Source organism: Daphnia magna, linkage group LG6, assembly GCF_020631705.1.
Source record: "Daphnia magna isolate NIES linkage group LG6, ASM2063170v1.1, whole genome shotgun sequence".
Taxonomy (NCBI): domain Eukaryota; kingdom Metazoa; phylum Arthropoda; class Branchiopoda; order Diplostraca; family Daphniidae; genus Daphnia; species Daphnia magna.
Window position 1 is genome coordinate 3,445,282 of NC_059187.1, and position 23,065 is coordinate 3,468,346.

Sequence of the window (23,065 nt, forward strand, 5' to 3'; positions counted from 1 at the left end):
GAATAAAGGGACTGTGTGCCGACAGTAGCGCACTGAAACTTTGACTTAATCCATATGTAAACAGCCCTAATGCAAGGAATCTCTTTGTTTGTCAAGATCCATACCCGCTGTTGATCCGTCGGACAAATAATCCGACCCTTTCAAGTTTATTGGGCTCTTTTGCTGCTGCCATTCCGGCTATGTCAGCAAACGAAGCATGCAACTTTAGACTATATACTAACTATGTTTTTTTGCTTAGAGGGTTTTCAAAAACATACAATAAAGACGTGGGCTACAAAGCTATGTAGACCTCGTTGTTCTTTTAATTAATAATATTATAAACAAATTGCGTTATTTTATATGACTAAATGATGTCACATTGGAGATGCGACCTAAGCAAAGGGCGGCAGAACTCGGGCCTTACTAATTTTAATTTGCCGGCCACCCAAACGTAGCCTACCAGGGGATAGTGTAAATTTAAATTTTCTTAAAGTCTTTTTACAAATTTTTTCTCCTTTCTTGAAATTATTACCTTTTTTTCAATCAGCTAACGTACACCGTCTAGTTCGTATGGCGCCAAAATCAAAGTCGACAGCAAACCGTGCTGAAACACTGCAGCTGGTATTGCAATGAACTTTTCTCGCCTGTCGATTTATCAGCAGTAGACGAGTGAAGAAAGCAGTCATTGACAGTGATGAGCACTTATATAGGTATATAGAAACAATGAAGAAGAAAGAAAAACAAAAGCTCCTTATCTTGCAGTTTGCGTTGCAGCATTCAGGTCGTTGTGGCACAATTTGACATCAGGGCCTAAGTATAGAAGGGTGTATAGGACTTGCATGATGAAGAGCCTAAGCGCATCTCCAATACCTCATCGACGCAAACACTCGATTGCCTTTTTTCCCCCGTGTACATTCAACTTGGCCAGTGAAGCGAAACAAATAAGTGATTGATTGACAAGTTGATCTATCTCGCTGTCGATAGCCGATGAAGGTTGCAGTGTTGCCAGTGACGGTATGCCTCCTGTGCACACACAGGAATCTAAAGCTCTCTAGTCTTGTTTGTTTTATAGTAGGCTAGTAAACCAATTGCATTATATTAACTGAATCATGTTTTCATTAAACCTGAATTTTTATTGCTTTACGAGTATTGCTTTAAGCTGTTCTGGATAAATGTGATGTGTTAAAGCTTCAGCAGAAGAAGGCTGATCAAGCACGATCTGATTACTTATGTATCACAAAATTTTTTTATATTGTTAACTGAAAAGGTCATCAGGGTATAACCAGTTACGTGAACAATAATTACTTGCCCTTCGCTTGCAAACCCTTAAGCAACTGCTAGAGTTTGATATATGGTCTTGCAATGGTTCAATAAACCATGAATTTAAAAATGCCCGTAAAATTCTTGAACTTTCTAAAGCCATTCTATGCATTTCTGTTTATAACTTTTGGCTTATCGAAAGAACGGTAGGGGCACAGTAGAACGATAGTCTTTGATTTCAAAATCACTATCCGTCAGCATTTTATCACGACAAAGATGGACACTAGTACCGTGTAAAATAGGGGAAATAGTCAGTTGTCCGTCATCAGCAGAACTAGCAGTCAAGTCCAGTTATGAGGAACATTTTAATATTTTCGCTCCTGGTCGCTTTCGCCACAGGTATATCCCTCAATTTCCTTAAAATGATTTCTTGACTTTGGTTGTGATTATGAATTTAACCAAATGTGAAGGAGCACCGCAAGATATTTCTGACCGCATCGCGGGCGGAAGTCTAGCAGTTGAAGGCGAGTTTCCCTACATCGCTTCTATTCAGCTTGAGCGTCGCCACTTTTGCAGTGGTTTTATCTACAATGAGCGATGGATTTTAACAACAGCCTCCTGTGTTTACGGGTGATTCTTATTGTCAACTAGCTATATCATTTTTTAAACTTGACCTGAATTAACGTAACAAGTCTTCGGTGTACTCTTGAATCTTATCTTGTGAGTGTAGACTTTTACCAACTCAGTTGGATGTTGCTGTGGGCATCATAAGCTTTTCAGAACCCTCCGCTCAACAGCAGATAATTGCAGTGTCGTCCATTTCCATCAACGATCAGTATGACCCGTTAACTAAAATGAACGACATCGCCTTACTATCCGTAAGATTTCACAGTATTTTCAATCACGTTGAGTTTTTGCATTTGAAATGTTTGGTGGATCTTTAGCTTTCGCGGCCCGTAGTGTTCGGTACTGCTGTGCAGACCATACGGTACGACGAAGTGGATGAAACAATAAATACAGCCGTTACCATGGGATGGGGAGCAACAACGGTTAGGCCTATAGATTTTTAAGAACAATTAACTTTGATTGCTGTAAGAGTTATGTGATATTTTTATTGTTATGCTGTTGAAATAGGAGGGTGGCCTAGAAACCTTGAAGCTTCGTAAGACAGAGCTCACAATGCCAGCTGATTGCTTAAGCTACGGTTCGATAGAATTCGACAATAATTACATGATTTGCGCTGGCAGTGGTAAGTTTGCTTTTTGCAGTGCATCTAACTTTCAATGATTTAAAAACCCAATCTATTCGAAGATGTTTCGAGTCCGTGCCAATATGACGAAGGATCTCCATTGGTACAAAATGGTATTGCTGTGGGGGTTATGTCCAAAAATCAAGGCTGTGGGGTTCCTTACGTTCCAAGCATTTTTACTCGATTATCTGTCTATTACTATTGGCTTAATGTCATCGCAGGACAGCAGCCATTACCAACTGCCACAACAACAACGAAACCAACGACCACTACTACTATTGTTGTTCCGACCGCTCCCTGTATTAATTGTGAGACTCCCCCACCAACTACCACCACGATAGTGATCCCAACAGCTCCGTGTCTGAACTGTGAGACTCCCCCACCAACTACCACCACGATAGTGATCCCAACAGCTCCGTGTCTGAACTGTGAGACTCCCCCACCAACTACCACCACGATAGTAATCCCAACAGCTCCGTGTCTGAACTGTGAGACTCCCCCACCAACTACCACCACGACAGTGATCCCAACAGCTCCGTGTCTGAACTGTGAGACTCCACCAACGACAACTGTTGCCCCGATTGTTCCTACAGCACCTTGTTTGAATTGCGAGCCCGCTCCTGAAACTACTACCGTTCTAGTCGTTCCAACGGCTCCTTGTATCGGCTGTGATGCCTAGGCCGTCGTAATTGCCTAGTTTAATATCGATGCATCGGCTAATTTGCATATGAATATCTAGAATTTATAGTGCGCTAACCAAGCAATAGTTCCAAGTAAAAACGAAAAAAGAATTGTAGAGTAGTAATACAATATAGCCTCATCAAAGCGTCCACGTATAGTAGGCTACTGCTATGTAGCGGTGTTCTCCTTATTTAACAACGAAATAAACGCCCAGACAGTGTCCTTGTAGGACTTTTAAAGTAACTAACGGGTTCTTCTTGCTAAATAAATTTTCTTTTACAATTAAAGATAATGGAGGAATATAGGCTTCATACTTGTCTTCGTTATCGGCAGTCTGAAGGAATGGAACTTTCAAATCAAATTCATGTTGACCATTCTTCTTTTGACATAGATGAGCTTATACGGGAGATTCTCAGCAGTTTTAGCAGAGAGTGTCTTTTTCGTTTAGTATATAATAGAAGTTAATCTACATTTACATTAATTTACTATATTGAAGGTTTCAATTAAAAATTTTAGGCGTTATTGAAATGCCTCTTCTATATACGAAATGTTACCAGTCGCTATATGTCATTTTATTCAAAAACGACATGATTAACGGGAAAACTAATGTGACAGCCGGAATCAGCGTTCAATTTTGAGTATGACGTGTGTGTTTTTATTGAATTATAAGAGATGTCGATTTTTGCAGATTTTGACGAAAATGAGAAGCCTTCCCACTTTTTCAATTTTGACTAAATTCTAAATCTAATTAAAAATACATGATTTCGATTCAGAATTGAACCGTAATCACGATACACGAGTTATTTTTAATTTTAGGGTTATAGTTTTTTAAATAATCGTAAAAAACGGACAGGTAGTGCTGGCGCGCCAGCAACTCGTTGGTCCGATTTATTTCAAAACAGCTGTCTTGATGTGAAAACTCATATTTTTCCCGGATTAAGCGTTCAATTTTGATCATAACGTGCAATTTTCAGCGAATTCCAAGAGGTCAATTTTTTGTGCCAATTTGGAGAAAAATTAGGGGAATCCCCAGGGAATTCCTTCCAAATTCGTCCACTTTTTTGGGTTTCTTCTTAAATACACAATAAAAATAGAAAAGTATACATGATTTAGATTCGAAATTCAACGAGGATCACGAAAATCGACATTGGTTTTACGTAGGACTCATACTTTTGCGTAATTACAATTATAAAGGCATTTGCGATTTAACTACCACGTTGCGTTTTATTCAAAAACGACATGATTAACGGGAAAACTAATGTAACAGCCGGAATCAGCGTTCAATTTTGAGTATGACGTGTGTGTTTTTATTGAATTATAAGAGATGTCGATTTTTGCAGATTTTGACGAAAATGAGAAGGCTAGCCTTCCCACTTTTTCAATTTTGACTAAATTCTAAATCTAATTAAAAATACATGATTTCGATTCAGAATTGAACCGTAATCACGATACACGAGTTATTTTTAATTTTAGGGTTATAGTTTTTTAAATAATCGTAAAAAACGGACAGGTAGTGCTGGCGCGCCAGCAACTCGTTGGTCCGATTTATTTCAAAAACAGCTGTCTTGATGTGAAAACTCATATTTTTCCCGGATTAAGCGTTCAATTTTGATCATAACGTGCAATTTTCAGCGAATTCCAAGAGGTCAATTTTTTGTGCCAATTTGGAGAAAAAATTAGGGGAATCCCCAGGGGAATTCCCTTCCAAATTCGTCCACTTTTTTGGGTTTCTTCTTAAATACACAATAAAAATAGAAAAGTATACATGATTTAGATTCGAAATTCAACGAGGATCACGAAAATCGACATTGGTTTTACGTAGGACTCATACTTTTTGCGTAATTACAATTATAAAGGCATTTGCGATTTAACTACCACGATTGCGTTTTATTCAAAAACGACATGATTAACGGGAAAACTAATGTAACAGCCGGAATCAGCGTTCAATTTTGAGTATGACGTGTGTGTTTTTATTGAATTATAAGAGATGTCGATTTTTGCAGATTTTGACGAAAATGAGAAGGCTAGCCTTCCCACTTTTTCAATTTTGACTAAATTCTAAATCTAATTAAAAATACATGATTTCGATTCAGAATTGAACCGTAATCACGATACACGAGTTATTTTTAATTTTAGGGTTATAGTTTTTTAAATAATCGTAAAAAACGGACAGGTAGTGCTGGCGCGCCAGCAACTCGTTGGTCCGATTTATTTCAAAAACAGCTGTCTTGATGTGAAAACTCATATTTTTCCCGGATTAAGCGTTCAATTTTGATCATAACGTGCAATTTTCAGCGAATTCCAAGAGGTCAATTTTTGTGCCAATTTGGAGAAAAAATTAGGGGAATCCCCAGGGGAATTCCCTTCCAAATTCGTCCACTTTTTTGGGTTTCTTCTTAAATACACAATAAAAATAGAAAAGTATACATGATTTAGATTCGAAATTCAACGAGGATCACGAAAATCGACATTGGTTTTACGTAGGACTCATACTTTTTGCGTAATTACAATTATAAAGGCATTTGCGATTTAACTACTACGATTGCGTTTTATTCAAAAACGACATGATTAACGGGAAAACTAATGTAACAGCCGGAATCAGCGTTCAATTTTGAGTATGACGTGTGTGTTTTTATTGAATTATAAGAGATGTCGATTTTTGCAGATTTTGACGAAAATGAGAAGGCTATAGCCTTCCCACTTTTTCAATTTTGACTAAATTCTAAATCTAATTAAAAATACATGATTTCGATTCAGAATTGAACCGTAATCACGATACACGAGTTATTTTTAATTTTAGGGTTATAGTTTTTTAAATAATCGTAAAAAACGGACAGGTAGTGCTGGCGCGCCAGCAACTCGTTGGTCCGATTTATTTCAAAAACAGCTGTCTTGATGTGAAAACTCATATTTTTCCCGGATTAAGCGTTCAATTTTGATCATAACGTGCAATTTTCAGCGAATTCCAAGAGGTCAATTTTTTGTGCCAATTTGGAGAAAAATTAGGGAATCCCCAGGGGAATTCCCTTCCAAATTCGTCCACTTTTTTGGGTTTCTTCTTAAATACACAATAAAAATAGAAAAGTATACATGATTTAGATTCGAAATTCAACGAGGATCACGAAAATCGACATTGGTTTTACGTAGGACTCATACTTTTTGCGTAATTACAATTATAAAGGCATTTGCGATTTCACTACTACGATTGCGTTTTATTCAAAAACGACATGATTAACGGGAAAACTAATGTAACAGCCGGAATCAGCGTTCAATTTTGAGTATGACGTGTGTGTTTTTATTGAATTATAAGAGATGTCGATTTTTGCAGATTTTGACGAAAATGAGAAGGCTTAGCCTTCCCACTTTTTCAATTTTGACTAAATTCTAAATCTAATTAAAAATACATGATTTCGATTCAGAATTGAACCGTAATCACGATACACGAGTTATTTTTAATTTTAGGGTTATAGTTTTTTAAATAATCGTAAAAAACGGACAGGTAGTGCTGGCGCGCCAGCAACTCGTTGGTCCGATTTATTTCAAAAACAGCTGTCTTGATGTGAAAACTCATATTTTTCCCGGATTAAGCGTTCAATTTTGATCATAACGTGCAATTTTCAGCGAATTCCAAGAGGTCAATTTTTTGTGCCAATTTGGAGAAAAAATTAGGGGAATCCCCAGGGGAATTCCCTTCCAAATTCGTCCACTTTTTTGGGTTTCTTCTTAAATACACAATAAAAATAGAAAAGTATACATGATTTAGATTCGAAATTCAACGAGGATCACGAAAATCGACATTGGTTTTACGTAGGACTCATACTTTTTGCGTAATTACAATTATAAAGGCATTTGCGATTTAACTACTACGATTGCGTTTTATTCAAAAACGACATGATTAACGGGAAAACTAATGTAACAGCCGGAATCAGCGTTCAATTTTGAGTATGACGTGTGTGTTTTTATTGAATTATAAGAGATGTCGATTTTTGCAGATTTTGACGAAAATGAGAAGGCTATAGCCTTCCCACTTTTTCAATTTTGACTAAATTCTAAATCTAATTAAAAATACATGATTTCGATTCAGAATTGAACCTTAATCACGATACACGAGTTATTTTTAATTTTAGGGTTATAGTTTTTTAAATAATCGTAAAAAACGGACAGGTAGTGCTGGCGCGCCAGCAACTCGTTGGTCCGATTTATTTCAAAAACAGCTGTCTTGATGTGAAAACTCATATTTTTCCCGGATTAAGCGTTCAATTTTGATCATAACGTGCAATTTTCAGCGAATTCCAAGAGGTCAATTTTTTGTGCCAATTTGGAGAAAAAATTAGGGGAATCCCCAGGGGAATTCCCTTCCAAATTCGTCCACTTTTTTTGGGTTTCTTCTTAAATACACAATAAAAATAGAAAAGTATACATGATTTAGATTCGAAATTCAACGAGGATCACGAAAATCGACATTGGTTTTACGTAGGACTCATACTTTTTGCGTAATTACAATTATAAAGGCATTTGCGATTTAACTACTACGATTGCGTTTTATTCAAAAACGACATGATTAACGGGAAAACTAATGTAACAGCCGGAATCAGCGTTCAATTTTGAGTATGACGTGTGTGTTTTTATTGAATTATAAGAGATGTCGATTTTTGCAGATTTTGACGAAAATGAGAAGGCTATAGCCTTCCCACTTTTTCAATTTTGACTAAATTCTAAATCTAATTAAAAATACATGATTTCGATTCAGAATTGAACCGTAATCACGATACACGAGTTATTTTTAATTTTAGGGTTATAGTTTTTTAAATAATCGTAAAAAACGGACAGGTAGTGCTGGCGCGCCAGCAACTCGTTGGTCCGATTTATTTCAAAAACAGCTGTCTTGATGTGAAAACTCATATTTTTCCCGGATTAAGCGTTCAATTTTGATCATAACGTGCAATTTTCAGCGAATTCCAAGAGGTCAATTTTTTGTGCCAATTTGGAGAAAAATTAGGGGAATCCCCAGGGGAATTCCCTTCCAAATTCGTCCACTTTTTTGGGTTTCTTCTTAAATACACAATAAAAATAGAAAAGTATACATGATTTAGATTCGAAATTCAACGAGGATCACGAAAATCGACATTGGTTTTACGTAGGACTCATACTTTTTGCGTAATTACAATTATAAAGGCATTTGCGATTTAACTACTACGATTGCGTTTTATTCAAAAACGACATGATTAACGGGAAAACTAATGTAACAGCCGGAATCAGCGTTCAATTTTGAGTATGACGTGTGTGTTTTTATTGAATTATAAGAGATGTCGATTTTTGCAGATTTTGACGAAAATGAGAAGGCTATAGCCTTCCCACTTTTTCAATTTTGACTAAATTCTAAATCTAATTAAAAATACATGATTTCGATTCAGAATTGAACCGTAATCACGATACACGAGTTATTTTTAATTTTAGGGTTATAGTTTTTTAAATAATCGTAAAAAACGGACAGGTAGTGCTGGCGCGCCAGCAACTCGTTGGTCCGATTTATTTCAAAAACAGCTGTCTTGATGTGAAAACTCATATTTTTCCCGGATTAAGCGTTCAATTTTGATCATAACGTGCAATTTTCAGCGAATTCCAAGAGGTAAATTTTTTGTGCCAATTTGGAGAAAAAATTAGGGGAATCCCCAGGGGAATTCCCTTCCAAATTCGTCCACTTTTTTGGGTTTCTTCTTAAATACACAATAAAAATAGAAAAGTATACATGATTTAGATTCGAAATTCAACGAGGATCACGAAAATCGACATTGGTTTTACGTAGGACTCATACTTTTTGCGTAATTACAATTATAAAGGCATTTGCGATTTAACTACTACGATTGCGTTTTATTCAAAAACGACATGATTAACGGGAAAACTAATGTAACAGCCGGAATCAGCGTTCAATTTTGAGTATGACGTGTGTGTTTTTATTGAATTATAAGAGATGTCGATTTTTGCAGATTTTTTGACGAAAATGAGAAGGCTATAGCCTTCCCACTTTTTCAATTTTGACTAAATTCTAAATCTAATTAAAAATACATGATTTCGATTCAGAATTGAACCGTAATCACGATACACGAGTTATTTTTAATTTTAGAGTTATAGTTTTTTAAATAATCGTAAAAAACGGACAGGTAGTGCTGGCGCGCCAGCAACTCGTTGGTCCGATTTATTTCAAAAACAGCTGTCTTGATGTGAAAACTCATATTTTTCCCGGATTAAGCGTTCAATTTTGATCATAACGTGCAATTTTCAGCGAATTCCAAGAGGTCAATTTTTTGTGCCAATTTGGAGAAAAAATTAGGGGAATCCCCAGGGGAATTCCCTTCCAAATTCGTCCACTTTTTTGGGTTTCTTCTTAAATACACAATAAAAATAGAAAAGTATACATGATTTAGATTCGAAATTCAACGAGGATCACGAAAATCGACATTGGTTTTACGTAGGACTCATACTTTTTGCGTAATTACAATTATAAAGGCATTTGCGATTTAACTACTACGATTGCGTTTTATTCAAAAACGACATGATTAACGGGAAAACTAATGTAACAGCCGGAATCAGCGTTCAATTTTGAGTATGACGTGTGTGTTTTTATTGAATTATAAGAGATGTCGATTTTTGCAGATTTTGACGAAAATGAGAAGGCTATAGCCTTCCCACTTTTTCAATTTTGACTAAATTCTAAATCTAATTAAAAATACATGATTTCGATTCAGAATTGAACCGTTATCACGATACACGAGTTATTTTTAATTTGAGCGTTATAGTTTTTTTAATAATCGTAAAAAACGGAGAGGTAGTGCTGGCACGCAACAATAGACTATACATGATTTAGATTCGAAATTCAACGAGGACCACAAAAATCGATATTGTTTTACGTGGGATTTATGGTTTTTTAGTTATTTGAATTATAATAGTATCTGCGTTATTGTGTTATAACTAGTATGATTTCGCTTTATTCTAAAACTTTGTACGTAACGGGGAAACTAATTTTGAGCTTAATGTATTTTTTAAACTGTCTAGAGTAATTCCCCATCGGGAAACTACTTAAGTAAAAAATTTTAGACTTGCGATAAGATGGCAAAAATTCAGCTAAGTCTACTCTATCAACAGACGAAGTAAAGAAAACGATTGCTCAGTCAACGATGTAATCAAGTTTCACGAAGAATAATTTGATACAGCGTATACCAATAACTCTTTTTTATATCCAATTATCAAACGCTCTTCACACCATTGCTACCCCTATATGGGCTACTTCATCAAAATCATTTAATTGCCTAGATTAGCAATGAAAAAAATTGTTAAAGGCTAGCCCCCATTTTCAACATCCTACAATTCTTGAACAGTATCCACAGTTCAATTCAGCCGCATTTTCTTTTTTTCATTTTCTCTCGCATCTTCGGCTATATCCTCATCAATGATCGGGCCAATGCTCTGAAGTAAAGCACTGTTGCTATATCTACCAAATAAGGACACCAAAAAGCCTACACCGTAGCCGGTTGCTCTTTCTCCACAATGAACTGGAGCAGCCATATCGACATGCATCCAGACACCAGGATAATCAAATCCCAGATGTGCTAGGATAAATAGCCCCGCGCATGAGGACAATGCATTGCTGCGATCCTAAAGAAAAAGAGCAACAATTAAACTGAATTACTCCTTGCTTAATTAAGACAAATAATTTTCCTACAGCGACAGAATTTTTCATGTCAGCCACAGCTGAGTTGAACTCAGAGAAGTGAAACTCTGGACAGAACGGAATCGGAAATGTCAAATCGCCAGAGACCAGTCCAGCATTAACCATTGCATTTTCCCAGTGCTCGTTGTTGGTAAGCACAGCGGCGTGTTGCTTACCTGTTGCAACACTCTACAAAAACATCATATTCACGCACTTTATCAAGTGTCTTGCAGAAATATTTCTTTCCGAATACCTGGCCTCCAGTTAGAGTTGCCATATCTAGAATAATGTCAGCTTTCAAGTCTTTATGGGCGTAGAACACGCCATCCGCCAAAACCTGTGATGTTCAACAATACAGTTTTTGTTTTTTAAAATACCGCCGTCCAAGATGAATGAGCAAAACAAACCAGGCGGCCTTCTGCATCCGTGTTGTTGATTTCGACCGTTCGACCCGAATATAATGTATGAATATCATCCGGCCGAGTTGACAGTGGGCCGACAGAATTTTCTGCCAAACAAAATACGGCATGCAAATTTTCCTTAAAGCCGGTCAGGACAGCCTGTGAATTTTAGTTCTATCAAGCTGCTTAGGCCAACAATATTTGAATATTAGTTTCACCAGACGAAAAGCTCCTAAAATCTATTTGAAATGGAAATAAAAAAAGTATTTAAGAGAAAATAAATTTTTTTATAAAAAAAAAGAAAACAAAGGTACCCCACTCGCCCCTCCACAGTCGCGCTTCATTCCTTAAGATAAGAAAAAATTATTTATTTTCTCAGTATCTTGTTTCTCGTAATCGGGACATACCTGGCATAGCTGTCTGTATATCAATAAAACGAGACAAATGAAAGTCAAAAATGGGTTAATTAAGAAAACACATATCCAAAATATGAGCTTTAATTACCTTGCCCTTGATCGACAATCCACCTGCATCAAGAACAATAGTTTTAGTATGAATAATCAATATTCAAAATAGTAAATTTTACCTGTATCATACATTATTCCTTTACCCACCCACGCAATGGTTTTGGTAGCCCCCTTTCCAAGAGAAATAACGGGTTAAGTAAACCGTTTACCGTAGGAAAAGCAAAAACCAAACAAACATTCAAACATAACAGAATACCTTAGGTAGATGACTCAAAACCGCAAGAGCTGGTGGATTCAAAGCAGCCTAAAATAAGAAAGAAACATAAAATTAACCTTAAAAAACTCACATAAGTTAAGTAAGAGTAAACTAACCTTTCCCACTCCATAAATACCACCAAATCCTTGATTCTCAAGTTCTTTATCACGAATGACGAACGGCACAATCCCCAATTCTTTAGCAACTATGCTGATTTCCTAAATAACGAGAAATAAAAAAAGACGCCTGTGAAGCGAAAACTACTAAGCATGCTGACATGGTGTTTTAGAATTTCACCTCAAGGAAATGGTCAGTGTTCATTTCATTGCATGGAGTATCGACTATACGAGCGGTAGTTCGTACAGATTCTGCAGCTCTCTCCAGCATTATGCATTCATCTTCAGTCAGAGGGCTGGTATTGCCAATTAACAGGTACTCTACTGTCACAGTGATCAGTGATTTCTCTGAACTTGTACTTCCAGCTTGCAATTTATTTGATAGATTTGTCTTTTTCGAATAGAGTGGGTATGCTCTAGCAACTGCAATGGCTGAGGGGAAAACATCATGTTTTTCACAAGCAATCTATCATATTAAGTATTTGCGTTAATCAATGAAAAAGAAAACTGCATCATATAAACTTACCACAATGAAACTGTCCTTTCCTGAAACAGCTGCTGAACGCACACATTTAGTGATTGCATGGGATCTTGAAGGGGCATTGTGCCTGCTACATTTTGTAGGAAGAGGTGATAGAGTTGCAGAGTTCAAGTATAAAGGACAAACATCTGGACTTGATTGGACAGCATTCAAGGCTGAAGAGAAAATCTTGAAGGAGGTTGTGGTATTTTACAAATTTAGGTTGTCATTTTAACTTTTGGCTGCTTCACTTACCTCTTCAGGTACTCTCGCCCCAAACTTTACATTTATGTCATGGTAATTTATTTTGGCAAGATTTTTAGGAATGCCTACATTGAATTAGAAATTCCAATAGATTGCCAAAATATCACAATTAAAATTATAATTACCAATTATAACGACCGGATTTGCATGCGGATCAGACGATGAAAGCGCTGATGAAAACTTAAGTTTGACAGCCGCCATGTTGTTTCTCTAACTCGCGTCTGAAAACTTGACAATTCAAGGAGTATAATAGTGGCAGGAGACAACGAGAACAGTTTGAATGCAGTATATGACAGAATTATCTAATCTAGATGGCTAAGGTTATTTCGTCGACCGACTGATTCGGCGGCTACAAAATCCAAAGTGATTATTGCTCAGTGAACTAGAAGTGGAACTAAAATCGTATATTCCAATCAATTATTCAGAACAGCAGACAGAGACAGACTCGGAACACGGAAATCCGTGAGAAATGAACGTTAATCAATCATGCTTTTAAGGGTTACATTCAGCCAATCTTGACTTATATCATCAAAATGATCATCAAAATCAACAAGTTTTTTGTAAAGCTTCTTGGAAAGCAAATTGGAAACAGAATCCAATGCTGAGTCATTGTTGGGAAGAATCTTGAAGCTATGAACATCAATAAACTGTTTTTAACAAAGGCAATATTAGCTGAAAAAAATCAATAAACTTTACTTTTCTTTGTCTTTGACTTTCCATTTTCCTCCATCACAATACTGAACAACACTGAGTGAAGTATGAGTCATTTGCTTTGCGAGTTGACGGTTGTTTATCAAAACTAGACATGCATTTGGGAAATACTCTGCGATTTTCTCACAAATTCTTTGACTCACAATATCTGGACTAAAAATAAAATAATTATGATTTTCCATTGTTATTTTAAAATATTGTAATAGCAAACCTCATTTCTGCAAGTGCTTCACTGGCATGATAATATCCAGCTATGACTAGTCCAGCTGTGCGGCAGTAGCTGTCAATCTAAATATTGTGCACACATTTGAGATTACATTAAACTACACATAATAGGGAGACAAGATATATTGAAATGAAATATGACCTGCATTAAGGCCACTTCTAACATTGGAGCTAGCCCTAAATTATGATGAAACAGGGGGATTGCATCCACATATTTAACGGAATGATTACTAGAACCTTCATTAGCTAGTAAAACTCCATTTACTGACGTGTGTGGATATTTAAAGGCATGTAAAATAATCTTGGAATAAGCCAATTTTGACAGTTCACAGGAGGACGCCATGTTTAGAGGAGTACTGACACCTAGCGACTACAGCGACACCTTCATTATCCTATGATTGTCAACATCCTGATCTCTTGCTGGCGCGCAAGCCCACGAATACAGTAGGCCCTACATTGCAAACAAAATGTCGTTAATTGCTCGTTTTGCTTGGAACGTAATCAAGTTTGCATACTATATTTCCTGGCAAACAGACATGGGCACTGGCGCACTGCACATTTCTTTAACGATAGTTCTTTGCTCTACGCCCTTGTTTTCTAGTCGCAACAATGTTTTAAAGAAACTAATCAAAATTCGCTCATTCTACTTCGATCCTACTGTCAGAAAAGATCTACGGTTAATGCAACTTGCGGGCTGCTTTATCTATGTAAGATCAATTCATACCCAGCTTATTCGTAATCTGGGTCGCTTAACAATCTTGCGGATTCCGGGGGTAACAGAAGTAAAAAGAGGTGATAATGAATTCAATCAAAGCAACGTAACACAACAGCACAATGTAGTCCCTCGTGAATATATTCATAGACAACACCTACAACATACGTTCACAACAAATGCTAACATACAGGCACACTGGGGGCCGCACATCCGCGTACTAATGTGATCACGTAAGGGACGGGACATGAACGGCTACACGTAACTGATATTTCTTTTCGCGCACCTTGTTGCGAATGTGTATGCGTGTGTAAATGTATGAGCCTGCTGGACAAAGTATTTGATCATACAACCAGAGAAAACAAAAAATAATAATAATAAATGTGTCAATGGGTAGGAGTATCGGGAAGGGGAAAGGATAAAAGACAAGCTGAAAATTAGTTTAAATCTACTACTTCCGAAGGCTCAAGCCAGATGGGGAAAATCAAAGAAAAACATCGAGGGGATTGAAATCAATGATATAGTTACTTACATACTACTGACCTAATGCCGTTGGAACCCATGACGGATCGATTTCATATTTCCACACAAGACTACGAATGCATCCGAAATGAGTTGGAACAAAAGCAAATCGGCAGTAACAATCACGCGCTTATTTTATAAAGGGGCGTAAAGTATGGTGGATATAATAGGGGGAAAAAAATTGTATGATTAAACGAATTCTCTATCATAAAAAAGACGTGAAAATGGGAATAAAAAACCGATGAAAGGATGAAAGCAACGTTATTCGTCGTCTCGGCGCTCTTCTCAATGGCTTATTATTTCTTTGACGATTTAATTATTAAAAAAAAAAAAAAAAAACACATAATAATGTTCTCTTTAAGCTCCCTATATGTTCAATCATTCAGTATATACTTTGAATTCTTGCCCAGTGTTGCTTTTCTTCGTGTTGGGAGTGTCTTTCTTCAGGATGTAGCCAGCTGTCAAATTGCGAGGAGCGCGGCCCGTGCGACGCAAACGATCTGGAAAGGATACAGAACGAAATTATGACAATGGAAAGAAAAAGAAATAAATTGAGGTGAGTTAGATGACGAAACGTAATGATAATGCACAGGATTGAAGTGATTCAGGCAAACGATCAAAAAGTGGATTATTATTCGGTGGATTAATGGAGATCCGTATTTAAATGGTGCCAGCACTTCCACATCATGATAAATGCAGGTACATGATTTAAAAAGTAAATGTTTCATGAACATACAAATATCTAACACTGAAAGCGAAAAACCTGAACGAATTTAAATATAGAAAGAATGATTCTTTACATTTTTTAAAATTCCTATACATTCCACTATTGTTTATGGTTTCCAACAGCTAACGGGATTTGCTGTCCGAGAATCGTTTGAACAACGAATAACGATATAAATTAACCCTCCACTCTTTTTGCATTAAAGACATTAGCTAATTTTATGAATTTCAATATTGGTTTACCCAGGCAAGGAACATGCTCTTTTTAACGCTATGCAACACTTGCATAAATCATTAGGAAGGTAAGCGGAGACCAATAAGTGCCTAGCTTATACGTATGGAGAATTAAGCGCACGAGTTCCAGTTCCATTAAATAAAATTATAAAATAATTAAAAAATAAAATTAAAAAATGTGATGTTAAAAAGCAACCGTACAAAGCCAAACGATAAAGAAAAACGAGGCGGTGGGGTTGGCGGCAACGGCCAAAAACGTGAAATAAAAAAAAAAAAAAAATGAAAAAGAATCAAATGCCAATGAGCTGTCACACGTGAACAAGCGAATACCTGACGCGGTGAAAATTGGGGGGAGTGAATACATAGAGAATTGTCTTTACGCGGTGGTTTCGTGATAGTGTGACACGCTGTTCTTTCGTCATTCTGTCCTCTCAACAGTTCACCCTCTGGGTCCGTACGCTTTGAAAGACGCGCACTCCGACGCTGACTTTAACCATTTTCCGGGCTTTTCGTTGTAGATCAGTTTTTGTTTGTTTTACATTTTTTTTTATACATCGGGCACGCACACGCAAGTGTAGGCCGGGGAGATCGCATCGTGGCGGAGGAGAAGAGCGGATTTTTGTTTGTTTGTTTTTACATTTGCAGAATAAACGAGAAAAACACAAAAGATACGGAATGATTACAAACGTTGGAATCGAAATTTGATGCTTCCAAGAAGAAAACCAAAGCCGAAATCAATTTTGTTTTTTTAAATATGTGCATCGAGTGCAAGTTATATCGTCAGCGCATACCGTTAATGAGCAAAGAATAAGTAAAATAAAAAAATTGCAAAACAAAAGAGAATTAAAAAAAAAGAACCGCTGTTATGGTGAAATTAGTTAAGATTAATCAAATAAAACCGAATTTAAATTTGGACCTGAACTGGAACCCTAATTCGTTGGCCTGACTTTAAAAAAAAACAAACAAAAAACACACAGAGAAAAGGATAGTTAAGTTCAACGACCTGAAGGAAAATAATGACCGCATTCTTTGGATCTTGTCTCATGTTCACATAACTCTTGCCTTACGAATTCATAAACTCGCCGGAAATACTGTTTGATTCTTGGCCAGCTGTTTAACAACACAAAAATAGGAAAGACACAAAAAGGGACAGCATCTAGACGGGTGCGGAAGAGGGTAGTCAAGACGAAGTAGTTGCCGCATCTTTTTTTGTTTGTTTTTTCTAATTTCGATACGGAAGAAAATGGTGGAATCTGATGTTGGCAAGGAAACTCGAGCGACGAAAGACCAGAGGGGGGAAAAAAACCAACCAACAATAGAAAACAAAGGGGGGGACCACAAGGAAAAACTATCTATGAACTGTGAAACTATTAATGCCGATATTCATGGGTGTGTGTTCTTAGTTAGTATGGACAACGCGCTTGACTACCGTTCACGTCCCTGATTTTTCGGTTGCCGATTTAGTGGAGTTATTATAGAATAGCAGTCATTAACCCGAAAAACACAATTAGCACACATAGCTATTTGGGAGGGGGCTAAAAACGAGGAATAATTAAGCTGTGTGAAACGGGGTCGCGCATATACTCTCCGGTCGGTGTCACTTTGCAATGGAAAGCCGAACATGCTTAGTAATTATGGGTAGCAGGCCGGGCAGACGGGAAGTAGGAAATGTATGCCAGAGCAAGGGCCAAGAAAAACTTGAATACTTAAAACAAAGAAGAAAAAAAAAAAACGAAAATAATATGAAAAGTGTGAAATCTTACTGCGGTCAATGTTTTTCTGCAAATGGTTGGCCACTCGACTCCGGGCGTCATTGAACTCGAAAAAGAGCCCTACCCGCATCAGGGTGGTATTTTGCTCGATGCATTGGGTGATGTCCATTTCCGCTTTGTTGCCCAAGACATGGGCAGTCAACTAAAAGGGAAAACAGAACGTAAATAACATCATAAAGTTAAGGCAAAAAATACAACATGTTGTTCTAGGAATCTATGTCACGCTGGAAAGCTGACGCCAGCAAACTGGCTTTTAAAATACGTATAGCCAGTGTGAAAAGTTGGATCTATTTTCAAAAAGTCTAAAAAAAATAAAATAAAAATAAAAATGTTTTTCCTTCCCCCGCGTTTTACACGACGCAAGAGAAAGGAAATAGTAGGGCACCCGTGTAGACCGCGTTTTACCTGGTTGGAGGCGCGGAATTCTTCGATATTCTTCTGTACCAATAAGCTCTTTACGAGCCGGACGATTCCATTAGCGCTCACTTGATTGGTTTCAATACTATGGAATTATGATACAAACAAAAAGGAAAAGAGAGAATTCGTTAAACTTAAGTTCGCAAGGTTTTTATGTTTTCTTATGCTGTCAATACTTGATAACGCGTAATGTGGCATTCTTTTCAAGAGCGATGGCCAATTTTTCAGCTGTGCGATCTGTGAGGCCCGTGTTGCTAAGACTAAGGACTTCCAAGCGCGTGTTGATCTCCAGCGCTTTGAACAACCTGTCAAGTAAAAATCTAAAGTTAATTTATGCATCAATTTCATCGTTCCGATTGGCTTTCAGTCTAACCGGTCGAATTGGTCGTCTGTCAAGTTGATATTGTTGAAGCATAGTTCAATTGTTTTGCTATCATCGTCATAAACTTTGAGGATAGATTGTTCCGGATCTGTGGTATTGGGAGGCTCGAAAGGTAGAGCTTTGGGTTGCGAGGCTTTCGTTACGCCATCCCAGCCCAAACCCACTTTGCCCTTGTTAAGGAGTGAGGCGTGGTACTGATCCTGATTCATCATCGAATGGAATCCCAGAATAGCTGAAAGCAAAAATTAAAAAAGAAATTTACCATTAACATATTTCTGATATGTAAATGAAATAAAGAGGATTAATCCAGTGCGAATATTTTCATCTTTAGGGAGTCGTCACCTGCCAAGTCAACGAGCTCCTCTTCGGTGGCCGTCCCCAGAGCTTGCTCGTATTCGTCCTCGAGATTGAAAGAAACGCCTTCATCTTCACGGGTGGCAATAACCGGCGCTTCCGGAGGTATCCACTATACACGGACAAAAAAACATAAGAAATCAAAATAAATAAACAAACGAAGAAAAACATCCCATCTTTCATCAGCCATTCCTATTTTTGAAACCCAAAGCGGCATGGAAATTATCCACCGATGGCTAATATGTAACGGTCGTTAATTGATTTTTGTTTTTTTTTTGTTTTCTTTTCTTTTCCCCGGTTAGCCAACAGTTTTGCCCTTGAAAATAGTGGCAAACATTTTGAATGTGCCGGAGCGCGAGAGATGGCCGCGATATTGGCCGAAAAAGGCAAATGATGCAGGGAAGTTTTAGCGTCGGTTCCCCCCGACCATTTTGTATAGTAGCGGCGAACGCAGGTTTGAAAATAAACATAACTATCGTCTATTTATAGGGTGTAAAGGGACAAGGACCGGAGGCGGGACCAGCGAATCGCGGCGGCCACATCTCTTTCCAGCTTGCCAGACACCATCGTTACGGCCCAGCCCAAAGAGGAGTGAAAAGAATACCGGATTGTCGGGAGGATATCGAGACAGATGGGACCCGGCGGATGGGAATAAGGTGATTGAGAGTGTCACCATGCCAACCTTTTTCTTTGCCAACCACACAGATTGATGAATCACTTCTTATATAAAGAAAAAGGCCTTCATAGAAAACGCCAGCGACGGCATACTAACACTCCAAAGTCTTAACACGGGCAACATCGGGCCAGCTATCCCATAGCCAGATGCGCTACCTCCGTGAAGACGGCGGAAGGAGTTGGGAACCGAATTGGGACTTCCTGACGGCGATCCAACCTGACGTCTGGTTACGTAAGACGTGTGCAACTCATACGTCTATTGCTTAACACTGAGAACTTGGAAGAAAAAATAACACCGAGGTCCGATATAGGAAGAACCGTGGTAAAAAAAAAAATTAAAGGATCGTAATTGCATTAATTACCTTTTTACCACGGACGACTCCGGCGACGAATGGCACGTTTTCAGGTTGATCGGGTGTTTCGAGTGCAATCTTGTTAATGTGCTCGATAAGTTGCTTACGATCGACTGGACCGGTAGGTTCCCGTTCGCAGTGGTAGTTTGTACGCTGATCAGGAGGCATAAACCGGTCCTGCAAGGGTTTTATGTCACATAAAAAGTTTCAAAATGAACCGATAAAAGCCCAATGTCTTTCACGAGAAGCCAAAACATTAATTTACGTACATCAGGATCTACTTCTTTGGAGAGGATTTCCAATTCTTCGGCCGACAGTTGGGTGAGAAGGTCGTCGACATCCACATCGTCGAATTCTTTCAAGTCTTTACCGTAGAGCTTTTTGGACGTCATGGCTGCGGCGAACGAAACGCTAGCAGGGTTGAAAAACCTGGGAATAGCCGGAGAAAAAGAACAATCACATTATAGCGGTTTGCTCGCAGCAGTTGAAAGGAAAGCAAAAAAAAAAAATAAAAATAAAAATGATGTTGGAAATAGTTGGGCAACAATCAGCTGACTGGCCTTTCCTGCCTTCTTCAGATAAAGGCATGTTGTGGGCGTCGCGCCAGACTCATGTCGTACGTTTCGCAGGTCCCTTTTTCTTGCCCACCTATGAGCTACATTTCAAAGCCTCCACCAATTCCCTTGGAAATTGAATAGTGCAGCCTTTCAACAAACTGTCGCTTGCGCGAAACATAGTGCCTCGAAATAAGCCATTCGCTTTGCAATCAGCACCCGACTCTAATGTCCCTTATCTTTTCTCTTGCTTTTTTCCAGTACGAGCCAACCAAATAATACATTCATAGCAGTCGCGTCATCTGCCTTTTACGACTTGACCTTGCGCGTGTTGCTAGACAACTATAGCCACTGTGCTCAACAACTTTGAAATAGCTTTTGTCTACTACGGGGATCGAGGTATATTTGCGCTATTGGCGCCGTTTGTTGACGTGATTCCCCCCTCCCCCCAACCCAAGTCTTTCGGGTTATTTGGATAAGTTTGGGAAAGAGCAAGCAACAAAAACGCTTAGCCATTCGGGAGCAAAAACTGCAGTTTTGCGTCTGAAAAATGTTAGGTGGTGGTGTGTGTGTACATTGGGTAGGTAAGGCAACGCACAGACAACCAAAACAACGAAAAATGTACGTGCAGCGGAGCTGAGGCAAAATGCCAGATAAAAGAGTTGACTGAACTGCCCATCTGACGAAACAAAACAAGACAACGGACGAGTGGAGAGAAAAAGAAAAAAAACATTTTTCAAGATGGGGTGGGTTGAGAAGCGCCGGAACGAAGAATAAGTTACTACTTTTTCTTGCTGGCATTACAGGGAACGGACAAGCGAGTTTAGGAGGTGACACTATTCTTCTGCTGTCGTGTGCGTTGCAGTCAAGCGGGACAGTAATTTTAGTTAGGACGGACTTTTTGGGACGCTCCAGCGGATCGAGTTCCTGAGAAAACCTTCTGCGTTTGCTTGCTGTCGATTGTCGTAAATATAAGAAGGGGGCAAGGCGGAAGACGACCAGCGACGCAGCAACGTCTATCAGCGTCGATGCTCTCTCTTGCGTATTCTTGGGTACGATCCAACCTGCACTTTTTTTTTTCTTCCTGTCCTTCAGTTGAGATGTGGAGAGGGGGGTTGTAAAAAGAGGGGCAACACGCCACCCAAGCGGACCAGGACGCTCCTAATTTTAGACTGGTGGGTTCCAACGATAGACTACGGAACTATACGATCCACCCTCCCTCCCATCCATATCACATCCAAAACAGCTCCCTCCAGCCTGCTCAGATTCCCTACCTGATTGGCAAATGTGAAAAGCAAATTTTTTGCGTTTTTCTGCCTTTTTCTTTTCAAGTTCGCCGGCTGATCCGGGAGTTAATAAAGAAAACAAAAGACTGAATGTCTGACAGAATCAAACATCCAGTAAATCTTTCCTAAAGCCACAAACGGTATAACAATATATCTTTTTGCGAAATCTGTGTAAATAGAAAAAAACCACTTTAAGGGTGTTAGATAAGAAATAACTCTTAGCATTAAGTCTTCTCCCAATCGAATGATTTCAGAGGTGGGAGCACCTGCAAGGGCTACGTGGCACAAAGTACTTCTTCTTAAAACATTCCTGAATGCCAATGAAAGCCTGTAAGGTGAGGCTCTTATGATTTTAGAAAGTGGTCCCCTGATGTGAGTAGAAAGTTCTATGAGCTAATGCTATTGAGAAGGAGGAATTCTTGGAATACCATCTTCATTTAGGGTCAAACCAAACGATACACTTCAAAGCGTTGAATGGCCCACTGCAATATTCTCACATTAAGATGGAAAGATTAATAATTTTCAAATAAATCATACCACAGTCAGAGAGATATTCCTTCCAACTGCCTATCCGAGAGGCGTGTCTGATACTATTGAGGTATATTTCTTATTGCGAATAACAATCACGAACGCCCAGTCGACGTGCCCGAGAGCTCGAAACAATTTCACAACAGACAGACAGAACTCCCACAATAATGCCAACAGGAAACCGCAACGAAATGTCGATTTCGTATGACAGGCAAAGATGATATGCTCCGGCAATATAGCCCAGCCCTAAGAGACTGATCACGGTTTAGTCGTTACTACTTTGGTCGGCAACCGATGCAAATACGGGCTTCCATGTCACTTTTTCGGAATAGACGAACCCCTCCCTACTCCCGCATCCAGCCTCTACTGCACCGTCATGGCCGAAAACTCTGTCCTCGTTTTTCCGCCTATACCAGCATGAGAAAAATCCTGGTGGGAGCGCCCCTAGCGGTTATTGGGTTCAATGTTTGTCGAGACACCTAGCGGTCTACACCGATACTTTTACGAGGCATGGAAGAATTTTTGCTCAATCCTAAGGTTGTCGAAACGTTGACAACCCACATTAGAAGAAATAGGACTATTCGCATACCATTGTCAACTGTATAAATAGCTTTTTTTGTGTATTTAGTGACGTGACAAGTTGATGACTTTAACCTTGTTGCTCTTGAGGAGAGTGACGGAAGTTTATTAGCTATTTTTTACACACTAAATTCCTC

At 38.5% G+C, this 23,065-nt stretch overlaps 3 protein-coding genes across 6 annotated transcripts; 1 reads left to right on the top strand and 2 right to left on the bottom strand.

Moving 5' to 3' along the window:
• Positions 1-1,478: 1,478 nt before the first annotated feature.
• Positions 1,479-3,412, top strand: LOC116924490 (trypsin-1). Of its 2 annotated transcripts, XM_045175699.1 has the most exons (7): positions 1,479-1,638; positions 1,710-1,869; positions 1,970-2,117; positions 2,184-2,288; positions 2,374-2,488; positions 2,551-2,857; positions 3,038-3,412. In XM_045175699.1, the coding sequence occupies exons 1-7, from the start codon at positions 1,593-1,595 to the stop codon at positions 3,165-3,167; spliced, it is 1,011 nt and encodes a 336-aa protein (XP_045031634.1). In that variant the 5' UTR covers positions 1,479-1,592; the 3' UTR covers positions 3,168-3,412. The 2 variants fall into 2 exon arrangements, with proteins under 2 accessions (XP_045031634.1, XP_032786898.2); XM_032931007.2 differs by having other exon boundaries at positions 2,551-3,412.
• A 6,921-nt stretch (positions 3,413-10,333) lies between these two features.
• LOC116924417 (probable aminopeptidase NPEPL1) lies at positions 10,334-13,254 on the bottom strand. Its single transcript, XM_032930940.2, has 15 exons — positions 13,027-13,254; positions 12,893-12,966; positions 12,644-12,826; positions 12,299-12,583; positions 12,118-12,219; positions 12,002-12,049; positions 11,865-11,916; positions 11,783-11,805; positions 11,686-11,698; positions 11,593-11,624; positions 11,497-11,517; positions 11,285-11,437; positions 11,131-11,214; positions 10,890-11,066; positions 10,334-10,822 (listed from the first exon to the last, which is right to left on the bottom strand). Exons 1-15 carry the CDS (start codon positions 13,100-13,102, stop codon positions 10,556-10,558), a joined length of 1,590 nt encoding a protein of 529 aa, XP_032786831.2. The 5' UTR covers positions 13,103-13,254; the 3' UTR covers positions 10,334-10,555.
• A 36-nt stretch (positions 13,255-13,290) lies between these two features.
• On the bottom strand, positions 13,291-22,702 carry LOC116924491 (tropomodulin). 3 transcript variants are annotated; one of them, XM_045175716.1, is made up of 12 exons: positions 22,359-22,702; positions 20,251-20,410; positions 19,991-20,158; positions 18,942-19,065; positions 18,591-18,831; positions 18,394-18,522; positions 18,206-18,302; positions 17,792-17,942; positions 15,465-15,571; positions 13,824-13,900; positions 13,598-13,765; positions 13,291-13,531 (listed from the first exon to the last, which is right to left on the bottom strand). In XM_045175716.1, exons 2-12 carry the CDS (start codon positions 20,371-20,373, stop codon positions 13,378-13,380), a joined length of 1,539 nt encoding a protein of 512 aa, XP_045031651.1. In that variant the 5' UTR covers positions 20,374-20,410; positions 22,359-22,702; the 3' UTR covers positions 13,291-13,377. The 3 variants fall into 3 exon arrangements, with proteins under 3 accessions (XP_045031651.1, XP_045031650.1, XP_045031649.1); XM_045175715.1 differs by lacking the exons at positions 13,291-13,531; positions 13,598-13,765; positions 13,824-13,900 and adding an exon at positions 14,675-15,373 and having other exon boundaries at positions 22,359-22,699; XM_045175714.1 differs by lacking the exons at positions 13,291-13,531; positions 13,598-13,765; positions 13,824-13,900; positions 22,359-22,702 and adding an exon at positions 21,810-21,831 and having other exon boundaries at positions 14,675-15,571.
• Between the last annotated feature and the right edge of the window lie 363 nt (positions 22,703-23,065).

What these genes read in the sequence shown, in the direction of transcription:
- LOC116924491 (XM_045175716.1), bottom strand. Translation starts at nt 20,373, where the DNA reads ATGACGTCCAAAAAGCTCTACGGTAAAGACTTGAAAGAATTCGACGAT. An exon ending in GGAGCTCGTTGACTTGGCAG is followed by an intron (nt 18,832 to 18,941) that starts GTGACGACTCCC and finishes TTTTGCTTTCAG; the next exon opens with CTATTCTGGGATTCCATTCG. An exon ending in ACAGACGACCAATTCGACCG is followed by an intron (nt 18,523 to 18,590) that starts GTTAGACTGAAA and finishes TTTACTTGACAG; the next exon opens with GTTGTTCAAAGCGCTGGAGA.
- LOC116924490 (XM_032931007.2), top strand. Translation starts at nt 1,593, where the DNA reads ATGAGGAACATTTTAATATTTTCGCTCCTGGTCGCTTTCGCCACAG. An exon ending in CCTGGTCGCTTTCGCCACAG is followed by an intron (nt 1,639 to 1,709) that starts GTATATCCCTCA and finishes CCAAATGTGAAG; the next exon opens with GAGCACCGCAAGATATTTCT. An exon ending in TGGGATGGGGAGCAACAACG is followed by an intron (nt 2,289 to 2,373) that starts GTTAGGCCTATA and finishes CTGTTGAAATAG; the next exon opens with GAGGGTGGCCTAGAAACCTT.
- LOC116924417 (XM_032930940.2), bottom strand. Translation starts at nt 13,102, where the DNA reads ATGGCGGCTGTCAAACTTAAGTTTTCATCAGCGCTTTCATCGTCTGAT. An exon ending in GAAAGGACAGTTTCATTGTG is followed by an intron (nt 12,584 to 12,643) that starts GTAAGTTTATAT and finishes TTAATATGATAG; the next exon opens with ATTGCTTGTGAAAAACATGA. An exon ending in TTTTGAGTCATCTACCTAAG is followed by an intron (nt 11,917 to 12,001) that starts GTATTCTGTTAT and finishes TCTCTTGGAAAG; the next exon opens with GGGGCTACCAAAACCATTGC.